This window comes from Triticum aestivum, chromosome 5D (genome assembly GCF_018294505.1).
Source record: "Triticum aestivum cultivar Chinese Spring chromosome 5D, IWGSC CS RefSeq v2.1, whole genome shotgun sequence".
NCBI classification, from domain to species: Eukaryota; Viridiplantae; Streptophyta; class Magnoliopsida; order Poales; family Poaceae; genus Triticum; species Triticum aestivum.
The window spans coordinates 445,082,627-445,096,302 of record NC_057808.1 but is presented as its reverse complement, the minus strand read 5'-3'; the positions used below and the strand labels follow the sequence as shown (position 1 = coordinate 445,096,302).

The window sequence follows — 13,676 nt, the reverse complement described above, 5'->3', positions numbered from 1 at the left end:
GGGAGGCCTGCTCTTTTTTTTCTTTTGACTGTTTTGTTTTCTGTTTTCTCTTATTTGTTTATTTCCTTTTTTGTTTTATTTCATTTTAAAAGTATTTGGACATTTTATAAAAATGTGATTTCTCCACCATAATTACCAGTGTATTATTTAGAACCCACTGAACATTTTTGTTTGAATTTTTGAAAACTTTTATTTTCCACTTTTAAATTTAATTGAAGTTTGAACTAGGAGTTTGACAAGGGTGTGGTTCAAATGTGATCTAGCCCTGTTTAGCAATATGATTAGCTTAATCACAGGGGGTTACTGTAGCATGATTCTCAGGGTGTTACACTTTGGAAGATGGAGAATTTAATGGCGCTACCCAGTTTTGTTGTATGCATGGACGGCTTGATGTGCCGCGTGGTGCGTAAATTGTCCAGAAATTATCGTGTGTGTAGCACCTTTCTATCTTTACGGTGTAAAGTAATATGAAGGTCATAAATGATTGCATCTATTAGCTTGTAGACTCATTTTTTGTTGGGAAGCGCTATATGATGGTAACATATTATGTTTACTATAAACACCTCACCCCTCATTAACTACTTGGCACATAAGCAACTTTGTCTTGGGGTGCTTTATGTTACTATACCCTCACCATGACTAGCCTCAGGGGCGCCCAATCCGGCCTCTACCATTCCAGAAGAGACCAGCCATTTAAACAAAACGTTTTTACTTTTTACACATAGCTTTAGGTTTTACACAAAAAGCTGAATTTAAATTTGTACAAAATATAGGTTTACCAAGGGAAGCCAGTTCCCCCCAAAAAATACAACCTTCTAGTTCTGCATCTTCACTATTATCATTAGAGCCATCACAATCAGACATAAGCTCTTGGACAACCTTACTGTCAAAACTGTCCAACTTCGACCCCCTGTGTGCATATGATATTTTGGATCGGGGTTGTTTAATGGTAAAAAATATCTCATGGCATATATACATTAAGAAACCATTATACATATAAATATTTGTATATACATATATGTCTATAACTCAAGAATTTTGCATAACGCTAGTGCCATCTAAGCTCGGCATCACTCGTCTACCTCTTTACGCATCCTTCTACATGACTTGGCCTATTCCCTCCTCATATCATTACCTCCTAGATTGATGAACAAATATGCATGATCGCTAATTATTACTCTGTGGTAATAGGAGAATTTTGGGTGTGGGGCCGAGGAGATATATTGAGGCAGGCAGCGTGTAGCAACCAGAGACGCCAAATTGTATGTCGGCGAGTTTTTCTCTTTCTTGAATGTTTAGATATTTTTATGGGGCACATACTATTTCATAATTCAGGCAAATCATGGTTTACGTACATTTTTGGTGGGCCTACAAGAGCAATGAACCAACCATGGCCGTGTAAGCTTAAGGTAGAACCCACCAGAGTAATGTCCGTCGTGGCGTCGTGTGTGCGGAAAACAGTATTTTCGCCACCTGAATTTTTAATTCAATAAAGAGTTTATTTTATTGACTTAAAATGAAGCATCAATATTCAATACTTAAGAGGATACAAACACAATAAGCACACACACCCGATCTCCGTATAGGTAGGATGCACATAACCAACATCAACACCCACATATGTACACGGACAAATAGCAAAGTCATATAATACAAAAAATGTAAATGGTCAATAGAAAGAAAAAACAGTTGTTCTTCCCAACATGAATGAAATCTGCCCAAATATTCATGGATATTCTGGGGTATAAACTATTTCTGTGCAACTACTAAGACAGGCAACTAGTCTGAATCATGCATGCTCTGTGCACATCGTTGAACGCTTTCTTGGAACTGTTCACATGGGTTCTGCTTTGCTAAATGGACTTGTACCATTGGTAGATATAGACCAAAGATAAACGACAAGAGATACAAGGAAAGCACATTGCGCTTCAATCGAGAAGAACAATGTCAAACCGGCAAGTTGCAGTAATGAAAAACACAGTAAAACTACTCAGGGGAGAGAGAGACGGAAGCTCCACCTTACTCCCCTAGTGGTCACTTGTCGAGGACGTGTCAACTGCCAAGGTTTTTTTATGCACTGGTACATATGCCCGTGGGTTGCAAAGAGAGAGAAAAATATCCTTGCACCTCTATATTGACATGTGTAGCTATATGTTTGTCAACATAAAGGAAATAATTTATGTGTAATATAATACTAATTTATTTTTGATTACTAAAGATAATTGTGATAAATGTGCTCGGACTTTTGGAGTCAGACGAAAATATGACCCTTAATCAATCCCTTGAAATTGAGAACATGCTCTTTCGCACACTTCGGGTTTGCAATGACCGTCTGTATCATCGTCATCTCATCCGTGTAGTCCTCCTCGTCGGACGAGCCGTCTCATGACTCAACATAGTGCTTGTATATGTACTCCATACCCGAGTCCATTGCTTCAAAGAAGAAGGGCCAAACAAATTTAGCACGGGAATTTCGTCGAACAGTTGCCGGACATGATGAGTACCATAGGAGCTGATGGTATCTGCGGCGGTCGAAGGAGAGGTGTGGAACAGCGGCGGACAAGAAGCGGCTTGGATCCCAGGTGTACCACTGGAGGTGATGGACTCACTGGGGAGGCGGGAGTGGTGGAGCGGCGGCCAAGGCAAGGAAAGAAGAAGAAGAAGAGGAAATAAGAGGATGGAGGCGTGGGGTCGGGGAGGGGTTTTGTGGGGCTGGGGACGTCAGAGTCCTACGTGTTTGCTCTCCAAACTCCTGCAAAGGCCCTCGGTTTATCTCGCGTTTGCCAAAAAAGATACGTCCGGATCGCTCGGTGAATTAATACAGGCCCGCCTTAGATAACACAACACGTCCGGACCGCGCAGTCCTGGGCGGTTTGAGCCGCTTTGGAGATGCCCTTGATTAGCCAAAATGTGCCTACCTAGTGAGTAGTGATCACATAAACAGTGTGACATTTGACAGGCCTCCCTGTGTAGCTATAGCTAGTTCTGGATCGACCTGCCTGATGCACAGACTAGCATGCACCTGTCGCCTCTCTCTCTCTCTTCACGTGGACTTTGAGAGGGCCAGCTTTGTTCTGTAGCGTTCACCTACATCCAAACACTGCATAGCGACCCGGCCCGCACCTTTTCCTGTGGCTACATTTGTATACGTCAATCCACCCCTATATGTGTGGTGCCTCAGCCAGATCGGATCACAACACACACAGTGAGGGCAGCAGTGCAAGCAATTTTTGCTTGCAGACGATCGACGAGGGGCATGCAAAGTCAAGAGGCCAACCAAGATCGAGAGAATAGTTAGTGGTGCATTCCACGTAGTACTACTAACCATGGCCAGAGCTAGCAGCAGCGGCTGCTCATGGATGAGCCATGCACTGGGGATGCGTGCCTTGGATCATCTGCTTGTATCTTCCTCCCCTGTCGTGTGCTTCATGTCTGGTCTCGCCTGAGACCTACATAAACGTACACACTGATGCATCCATCCAGCCTCACTGACTGGTCATAAGCTGAGGACGTACCAGCTAATTAATGCTCACTGTCGTCCTTTCAGCTTTGAAAGCAGCGCCACCCAGAGAAGAAACCAACATGAAATATAAAGCCGGCGCTGACATAGATATTAAGTTGTATACTCTGATGATCATCATCCAGACATTAGCGCAAGCATGCATGCATGTATCAAGCAGGCAGTAAAACTCCAAATGGCAACAGATTAAGTTCCGGTCTGGTCCGGTCCGGTCTTCACATCTCACAATCCAAGTTCCAAGGAGACCGGCCAACCAAATGTACATCACATACATACATGCATGAAACATGGCAAAATTAAACTGAAATTCTGGTCTAGCTAGTCTGCCAAAGAGGACACGTCCACTAATTAATTAACATGACGAAAGATTACCCAAGAAACTAATTTATTAACCTTTGTTCTTCTAAATGCAGTAATATGCATGCTCTCTTCATTCTTCCATCGCCATCCATGCACCTTACCTTGAGAGCTTCCATGCATTATCTTGTTGTTTTTCTTGACGATAGATCGATCCTGCCGTATGTTGCTACTTCAGCTCGGCAGGGTCCAGCGAGCCCATGTGGAGCCCGGCGCCGCCGCTGTGCCGCCGGGGCGGGCCCATGCCGGCTTGCACCACGCCGCCAGGGCCGACGCCGAGGAAGTCCCGAGTGCTCAGCTTGCCGTCGTCCACGGGGAAGCCCCCGCCGCTGCCGAACGCCCCGGCGCGACCGCCGGTTGTGGCACTGGCGCCGCTCCCGCTACCCAGAGAGTTCATGATGAGGTCATGGAACGACTGCCTCTCGCTCGCCGCCGCTGCTGCGGCCGACGACCCGCCTTCTCCGCTGCCACCCCTCATACCCGGGCCACGGAGCAGCCCGGCGCCGCCGGCGCCAGCGTTGTGGCTGCTCGTCGTCGCGCCCATCTGCGCGGCCTTCTGCAGCAGCGCAGTCGCGGACATCTGCGGGAGCCCGCCGCCCGTCTCAGACGAGCTGTAGAGAGAAGGGAAGCCCCCGCCGCCGCCTCCCAGGACGCTGCTGGACCCGACAATGCCGCCATTCTCTCCATTTCCATTGCTGTTGTTGCCAATTCCGGCGCTGCCGTTGTACTGGTTCTGGAAGACCAGGCGCGAGTCCTGGCCGCTCCCGTTGCCATTGCCTGAGAAGAATCCAAGGTTCAGGAGGCTGTTATTACCGTTGCCGCCGCCGCCTCCCTGGTGCTGGTCTGGAAGTTGCATAAGGCCATGGAAGGCCGCGGGGGACTTTCCCTGCTGGAGGAGAGAGCCCTGGTTGCCATGGGAACGGTGGACGTCATCCTCGCCAAAGTCCTGGGCGGTACCGCCGCCCATATAGAACGGGGAAGAGGTGGCGGCCTGGGAGCGGAACATGGAGGACCCCGAGGAAGATGGCATGAGGTGCTCGAACTGACCGGCGTTGCCGCCACCGCCACCAAGGTTGAGGACGTCGATGGCCGAAGCTGATGAGTGGTGGCCGGATTGGTCTGGGAAGCCGCCGGCCATCTGGGGCGTCATGCCGGAGAGATTACCGAGGGCCATGTTGCCGGGGCCGCCGTACATGCCGGCGCCGATAGGCGGCAGCCGCGCGCTCTCCTGGGCCAGCGCGTCGCAGAAGGCGCGGTGGGTGATGAAGCTGTCCCTCCTGCATGCGTACGTGGAAAAATGTCAAAAACTTTTCATGCCTAATGCGCATGAGTGCAGGTCACATTATAATTGTCACCAACTCACCATATATATAAATGATCACATTTATAATTGTCTGATCAAATAATTTAGAATCAAACATGCATCCTAATCAAATTAAATCGAGGCGAAAGCTCGACCTACAAATAAATTTCAGCAACAAAAATAAAGTATCAAACATGATAGATGCATAAACAGTCAAGTTCACATATGACCGCAGGGGAGTATATGGAATTAATTGGCTAATCAGGTCATGAACTGAATTTATCATTTAATGGTTAATCATTGGCTAACTACACAAATATTGGCAACAATGACACATGCAATATAATTCTCCTTCTCTCTTTCTTTCTAAACATAATTCATCTTCTAAGAGAACGCCCAATCCCCCAATCGTAGTCGATTTGGACGCGGGGCGGCTATGGAAGAGCTCGCTTGTCGGCTGATAATTTAGGTACTCTTGTAGGAATTAATCAGGAATCTACCGATCATTAACAACACTGTCAGTGCCACCACTGTGAAACAAATCATGCCATCAAAAGATCAATTGCACATCCTATCAACATTATCGCATCACAAACTACTGAACCACCAGATATACAACATACCATTCAGAACTATATATAAAAAAGAAAATTGTCTTGTAGCAACGCACCGGATGGTCCCTCTCTCTCTCTCTAAACATAATACATACCAAAACATTGTAATCGATCAACATTTAAATTCTAATTTGAAATTTTGTGTAATTTTAGTGGGTAGAAAAATATGTTTGCACCTCAAAATTTCAGATTATATTCAAACTAAAACAAAATGATATTTAAATGTGGTCAAATTTCAGAGAATATTGTCAGAAATAATTGACGTTTATTTTGCAAATAATGATGAATTACCCTAAATGTGGTGATTTTTACGCCAGTTGAGTAGCTTGCAATACTTTAGTGTGACCCTCTATATAAGATTGTCGTTTGTTTTGCTATCTGAGGCAATGCTAGCTGGCAATTAATTTTGACCGATGATTTTTAGAAATATTCTGACCCGATCCGACAAAGCAGATTAAGTTATAGATTGCACAATGCTTTATTTTGTAAGGAAAAAAATTACTAAGATGAAAATATAATGATATCATCAAAATGAGGCAAAACTAGCCAAAGGTGCATGACAAATATGCATCTCCCTAACTATAGTAATTCAAGAAAATTAACCTGTGATGCCCAATCTCTTTCACTCTCTCTCGAACACAATATTTCACAAAACTTTGTAGATTTGCCTTCTATTTAACTAGTCATAAAATATGTTTACTAGAGGGGGAAGGTGGGGGGGGGGGGAGCGTCAAATTTTGGTTTTCCTAATTGTTTGCATATAACGACGAAGTTGCTCTAAATGTGCTGATTTATTACGCCAGTTGTGTAACTTGCAATCTTTTACTGTGTTCCTGTATATAAGATTGTCGTTTCTTTTGCTATCTGAGGCAATGCTAGCTGGAAATTAATTTTACCGATGAGTTTTGAGAAATATTCTAATCTGATTCGACGAAGCATATTAAGCTATAGATTGCACAATGCTTTATTATGCAAGGAGAGAAAAAATACTAAGCTGGCAGCAAAATGATATCATCAAAATGAGGAAAAAGTAGCCAAGGTGCATGAAAATATGCATCGCCCTACCTATAGTAATTCAAATAAATTAACATAATCTTTCTCGCTTGCCAACATAATCTTCACAAAATTTTTATATATTTTCCTTCTATTTAACTACTTATAAAACCTGCTTAGTATAGTGGGTAGGCGAGAGGTGGAAATCGTCAAATTTTGGTTTTATTAATTGTTTGCCTATAATGATGAATTTTCTCTAAATGTGCCGATTTATTCACCAGTTGGGTAGCTTGCAATCAATTACTATGTTCATCTATATATGATTGTCGTTTCTTTTGCTATATGAGGCAATGCTAGCTGGTAATTAATTTTGATTGGTTATTTTTGAGAAATATTCCGATCTAATTTGACAAAGCAAGTTAAGCTATAGATTGTACAATGCTTTATTTTGCAAGGAAAGATAATAATAAGTTGGAAAGCTTACTGATATCACAAAATGAGGCAAAACTAGCGAACGGTGCATGACAAATACGCATCTCCCTACCTATAGTAATTCAAAGAATTAACCCGTGCTAGCAAATCTCTTTCTCTCCCCCCAACACAATATTTCACAAAACTTATAGATTTGCCTTCTATTTAACTACTAGTCATAAAATTTGTTTACTAAAGAATGAGGCGGAAATCATCATTTTCCCTACGTGTTTGCATATAATGATGAAGTTGCTCTAAATGTGCCGATTTAGTAGGCCAGTTGTGTAGCTTGCAATCCTTTACTGTCTTCACCCATATAAGACTATCGCTTCTTTTGCTATCTAAGGCAATGCTAGATGACAACTAATTTTGGCTGATGATTTTTAAGAAATATTTTGATCCGATTCAGAAGAGCAGATTAAGCTATAGAATGCACAATGCTTTGTTATCTATGAATAAAAATAATACTAAGCTGAAAGCATAATGATATCATCAAAATGAGGCAAAACTAGCCAAAAGTGCATGACAAATATGCACCGCCCTTACTATAGTAATTCAAAAAAAAAATCCATGCTACCAAATCTCTTGCTCTAAATGTGCCGATTTATTGCGCTAGTTGGGTAGCTTGCAATCCTTTACTGGGTGCATCTATGATAGATCATCGTTTCTTTCGTTATTTGAGGGAATGCTAGCTGGCAACCAATTTCGACCAATGCTATTTGAGAAATATTCCGATCCGATTCCACGGAGCATATTAAGCAATGGATGGCACAATGCTTTGTTATGTACAAAATATAATACTAAGCTGAAGGCGTAACGATCATCAAAATGTGGCAAAACTTGCCGAAAGTGCATGACAAATATGCATCGCCCCAACTATAGTAATTCAAAACAAATTAACTCGTGCTACCAAATCTCTTGCTCTAAATGTGCCGATTTATTACGCCAGTTGGGTAGCTTGCAATCCTTTACTGGGCACATCGATTATAGATTGTCGTTTCTTTCGTTACTGCGGGGAATGCTAGCTGGCAATTAATTTTGACCAATGATTTTTGAGGAATATTCGGATCCGATTCCACGGAGCAGATAAAGCTGTAGATGGCACAATGCTATATTTTGTAAGAAAAAAAGAGTAAGCTGCAAAATGAGGTAAAACTAGCCAAATGTGCATGACAAATACTCCCTCCGTCCGGAAATACTTGTCATAGAAATGGATGTATCTAGACGTATTTTAGTTCTAGATACATCCATTTTGATCCATTTCTCCAACAAATATTTTCGGACGGAGGGAGTATGCATCACCCATTCACCCTAACTATGGTGCAATCAGTTACATGTAAGACAACACCGGCATGTACAAGACATGCATGCATCAAGTAAAAGCCGGAGCAGCAGGCTTTGTGGCTAATCCATCCATCGGATGGTGCTGATTGCAAGAGGCTAGTCATGGCCAGCGGCAGCGGCAGCAGTACTTGCCATGACTTTGGCAGTTGCCATGCATCACATGAGAAGGCAAGGAAGGCCGCGTACGTGCTGCCATGGCTGAGGCTGGACCCCCTTCGGTTAGCTGCATGGAGGAGGAGTGCCGGCAGCGTGTATGTCATCACGTGAACATACATGTGGGGATCCATGCCAGGTCGATGCAGATGAGAGAGAGTGGGAAGAGTGCGGATTCCGAGGTGTAAAAAGGCGGGACTGCCGCCAGATGACCGTGTCAGGGTGTGCCCTGGCTGCATATCTCCAGTCCCCTCCCGACAAGAGCGATTCACGTGGGAGCAGAGCAGAGCCCGCTAGCTGCAGCAGGTCGACTGCTAGCTCTAGCTGCATCCTCCATCCATCCCCTTCCATTCTCTCTCTCTCTCGCTCTCTCCTCTCGCTCTCTGCAGGGAATCCAATTCCAATCCAACCCAGCCAAAACTTGCGCGCACACACATACTACACACATACTCGTACACGTACACGAGAGCCCATGTACCTAGCTAGGTGGGCACGTAGTACCATCAGTAACAGCCCTAACCCTAGGCAGCTACCTAGGGCCAGCATCCCATCCATCCGTCACCACCCGTCAAACCGAATCGCCCCTAGCAGCCTATAGCTAGCTCCTCATCAAAGTTTCATCATGACCCAATCATTCGCTCATGCATATCCAAAATCCAACAGCAAACAGTATAAGCACACGCATATATGAACCGAAAATGAACTGAAACATCGATCTTGGACGGATGGGTATATCAATGGCGTGCATATGGTATATATACCTGGAGAAGAGGGTGCCGCAGTCGCAGCGGTACTCGCGGGTGCCGCAGGTCTTGGAGTGGGCCTTCCAGTCCGACTGCACGGCGTAGCGCTTGGCGCACTTGTCGCACTTCCACTTCTTCTCGCCGTGCTTGCGGCAGTAGTGCTTCTTGATGCCGGTGAGGTCGCCCAGCGCGCGCGCCGGGTCGTGGTGCACGCACGTCGGCTCCGGGCACAGGTACACGCGCCGCCGCGTCTCCTTGGGGTTCTTCTGCTTCAGCTTCCACGGCAGGTTGTGGCCGCGACGGTGCAGCTGCAGGTTCTGCTCCCGCTGGAACCCCTTGCCGCACACCTCGCACACGAACCGGTTCGTCGCCATCAGCGACCGCGGCGACAGCGCGATCACCTCAGCATCAGGATCTGCATCAATACAGTACAGAGAGACCGACGATACTCAATTAATATTCACCTGCTACTAGTAGTAGAATTAAGATTGGTAAAGGAATAGCTGGACGGATTAATTACTCACTTGGGTTGCCCGGCTGGTTACGCTTCTTCTTGGGCGCCGGCGCGGCGGCGGCGGGGGCGGGGGGCTGCTGCGCGGCCATCAGCGGCTGCATCTGCGCGTCGGAGAGGCCGAAGAAGGGAGCGGAGGACGCGGCGGCCATGGATGGATCGGAACAAAACAAGATTAGCTAACAGCTTCCTCCAATTGCTTGTTTGTCGTCGTCGGGTTCAGGTGAGCCGAGCGCCGCCACACACCGACCAGTCCAAGCCTGTCCAACCCAGTCTAGAGAGCACAAGGCGACGACGACACGGCGTGTACGTACGTTCCTTGCTTGCTTCCGGCGTCTTGCGGACGGATCTAAAAGACAAACGAAAGAGAGGATGGATGGATCAGAATTCAGAATAGATAGCCGCGCATGTACGTGAGAAAGACATAAATATGACCAAGATCCAGCGAGCAGGCAGCAGCGACCATGTATGTAGAGGACAAACCAAGCCACACACACCATGCCATACCCCTTGCGAGCAAGAGAACAAAGCAAGGGAGATGACAAATCCACAGGTAGCGGCCTATAAGTCACCCACACAACACGCACACACGCACACACGCAAGGAAGGAGGAAATCGACAGACAGAGGACGAGGAGGGGCACGCACCGCGCCAAGCTAGGAGAAGAGTCCGGCGAGAAGATTGCTCAAAACCAACACACCCACACACACACGCACACAGACGAGAGAGAGAAGGAGGGATATGGGTTGGGGAAAGGCGAGGCGAGGAGGGCTGGGGGGAGTGGAGGAAAAGGAACCAAGCCCAGCCCCTCAAAACAACAGGAGCAAGGCACCAAACGGCGGACAGCAAGCGGCCGGGGACGACGACGGTAATAAAGATATAGAAAACGGTGCGTGATTCCGATGGAGAATTTGGGGGAGCGGTCGGCGAACCCTACCCGCTTGTTGCTTTCCCCTCCGGCCGCTTCCCCTCGCCTTGGAGTCTAGGGGGGGATAGGATATCTGCTCTCTCTCTCTCTCTCTCTCTCTTCCGCTCCGGGAGTGGTTGCAATGGCTTGTAGCTGAGGGCCAAATATATCGCCGCGCCGAGGGAGGGAGGGAGGGGCAGGGGTCGCGAGGTCCACGCGCGGGCGGGGCCCACGGGTCGCGTGCACGGTCGCCCTCGTGCCCGCGGCTTGATTCTGTATCCTGTACACGTCGACGGCAACGTGCGGGCCTATCGGGGCCGTCGGTCGGGCCGATCCGACGGTCTGAGCGCGAGTGAGCTGGCGTGTGGGGCTCCGGTGGTGGCCGGGTCACGCCGGCCGGCCGTCCGTGCGCGCGCGCGCGCCTGCACGGCGTTGTCCCGGCCGCCCGGCCGTGCGCGTACATGCATGCGATGCGAGTGCAACTGACGGGCGGTGGGTGGCGCACTGGCTGGCGAGCAGCTAGCTGGCTGCCGCTACACTCCTACTGCTGGGTGTGCAGGCACGCACGCCACGTACGGACAAGCGTGTAGGTGTGGTCGATGGTGTGCGGGAGAAGCCTGACTGACACACTGGCCCTGCTTGCGTGAATGTGGTGCCACTTAGATGGAAGTCCGGCCGTGGCGCCGGCCGACGGACAGCTCGCCTTGACCACGCCGGCGCCGAAGGAGTGCTGTGTTACAAATGTTTCCAGTCGAGCGTTGAAAATGCCAAGTGTTTATTTTTATCCTAGGTATGAGATTATTATTATTATTTATTCCTTTGACTACGTCAGACATGATATTTTGGATGCAAATTAACCCTCGTGTATAACCGTGCCGACCCTCCGGCCATGTGTGGAAGCGCGATAGGTCGCGACATGCTGCCGTGACGTGCTAGGGAGCGGGGGCCACCCACGTGCACCATGCGCGCTCTTCCTATCGTGGAGCCCGCCCTCCGGCCCTCCGGCCACGTGTGGAAGCGTGATAGGTCGCGACACGCTACCGTGACGTGCTAGGGGGCGGGGGCCACTCACGTGCACCATGCGCGCTCTTCCTACCGTGGAGCCCGCCCTCCGGCCACGTGTGGGAGCATGCTAGGTCGCGAGACGTGCTAGGGGGCCCACCCACATGCACCGCACGCACTCTTCCTCTCTCTCACACACACAGGCCCACCATGCATGGAGCCCGCCCTTCGGCCACGTGTGGGAGCACGCTAGGTCGCGAGACGTGCTGGGGGGCCCACCCACATGCACCGCACGCACTCTTCCTCTCTCTCTCACACACACACAGGCCCACCATGCATGGAGCCCGCCCTCCCACCACGCGTGGGAGCGTGCCAGGTCACGAGACGCTCCTGAGACGTGCTAGGGGCCCACCCGCGTGTACCGCGCGCACTCTTCCTCTCTCTCTCTCACACACACAGACCCACCATGGAGCCTGCCCTCCGACCACGTGTGGGAGCGTCCTAGGTCACGGGACGCTGCTGAGACGTGCTAGGGGGCCCACCCACGTGCACCATATGAGCTCTTCCTCTCTCACACACATACAGACCTAATTTGGTGCCCAGCCGTGTGACCTTTTTCTTAGGCTTTCTGAAAGTTGAAACTCCCAAAAGTTCAAATGCAATTTTCTAGAGTTTGAAATCCAAAAGTCGTATCCCTGTTTTTCTATAAGTGCATGCTTGCATTTTCGAAAGTTGGTAAAAGCAGGAATTGCCAGAAAGGAAGTATGAGCATCATCGGAAGTTTCCAAAACAAAAGAAGCCCCGTCCGAAATTGACATATGATGCGTGTACATCTATTTAGAAAGAGGCCTGATCGGGGGCAACCAACATGGACATCACCTTTACATGCAGGAAAAGAAGAGGGATAGGTGATGGTGTCCTAGATTAGTGGGTACTCACCACGTCCTCTCCCAGCCAGATGCCCGGGCCGAGGACCCACCAAGGGGGTTCACTGGTGGGCCAAATACAGAAGACCCACAACGCATGCAAGGAAGGTTCCCGAAGACTTGGTGCATACTTCAAGACTTAAAGGTCGATTACATCACGACTTACCATACACGTAGCTGACATATTTGTAACCGTAGACCCCTCGGCTATGTAAACTAGGGGGTAGGGTACATAGAGGGATATAGACAATCTCGTGGTAGAAATTCATGTACTATGTACTCCATCCACAATCAATATAGACAAAAGGACGTAGGGTAGTATCTCTTCGAGAAAGCCCGAACCTGGGTAAAACCTCGCATCTACTGTGACTATCGTGTCAATGCTATCAACTCGGGACCCCCTATCCTAGATTCACCGGAATCGATTCCGACATTGATGGCCCATGCAGGTCCCTGCAGACAGCTGATACGTCTGAAACGTATCTATAATTTTTGACTGTTCCATGCCAATATTATACAATTTTCACATACTTTTGGCAACACTTTATATGATTTATTAGACTAACATATTGATCCAGTGCCCAGTGCCAGTTCCTGTTTGGCATGTGTTTTTCGCAGAATATCCATATCAAACGAAGTCCAAACGCGATAAAAGTTTACGGAGATCTATTTTGGAATATATGTGATTTTGGGAGGTGGAATCAACTCAAACGGAGTCCACCAACCTCTACTACCCACCAGGGCACGGCCCACACCCCCTGGTGCACGGTGGTGCCTAGTGGGAACCCCATAAGTCGGTTTGTGCCATTCTTTCGCCGCAAGAACGATAGTT

General features: G+C 48.0%; 1 protein-coding gene across 4 annotated transcripts; it reads right to left on the bottom strand.

Annotated features, from left to right (window-relative positions):
- Nucleotides 1–3,706: 3,706 nt before the first annotated feature.
- LOC123122571 (protein indeterminate-domain 5, chloroplastic) lies at nucleotides 3,707–11,072 on the bottom strand. Of its 4 annotated transcripts, none has more exons than XM_044542781.1 (4): nucleotides 10,947–11,072; nucleotides 10,023–10,358; nucleotides 9,517–9,913; nucleotides 3,707–5,154 (listed from the first exon to the last, which is right to left on the bottom strand). In XM_044542781.1, the coding sequence occupies exons 2-4, from the start codon at nucleotides 10,159–10,161 to the stop codon at nucleotides 4,047–4,049; spliced, it is 1,644 nt and encodes a 547-aa protein (XP_044398716.1). In that variant the 5' UTR covers nucleotides 10,162–10,358; nucleotides 10,947–11,072; the 3' UTR covers nucleotides 3,707–4,046. The 4 variants fall into 4 exon arrangements, with proteins under 4 accessions (XP_044398716.1, XP_044398718.1, XP_044398717.1 ...); XM_044542783.1 differs by lacking the exon at nucleotides 10,947–11,072 and adding an exon at nucleotides 10,445–10,922; XM_044542782.1 differs by lacking the exon at nucleotides 10,947–11,072 and adding an exon at nucleotides 10,473–10,922.
- Nucleotides 11,073–13,676: the final 2,604 nt, after the last annotated feature.

Coding starts and splice junctions, on each gene's coding strand:
- LOC123122571 (XM_044542781.1), bottom strand. CDS start 10,161: ATGGCCGCCGCGTCCTCCGCTCCCTTCTTCGGCCTCTCCGACGCGCAG. Junction 9,914..10,022: donor TAACCAGCCGGGCAACCCAA/GTGAGTAATTAA, acceptor GTATTGATGCAG/ATCCTGATGCTGAGGTGATC. Junction 5,155..9,516: donor TGCGGCACCCTCTTCTCCAG/GTATATATACCA, acceptor GTACGCATGCAG/GAGGGACAGCTTCATCACCC.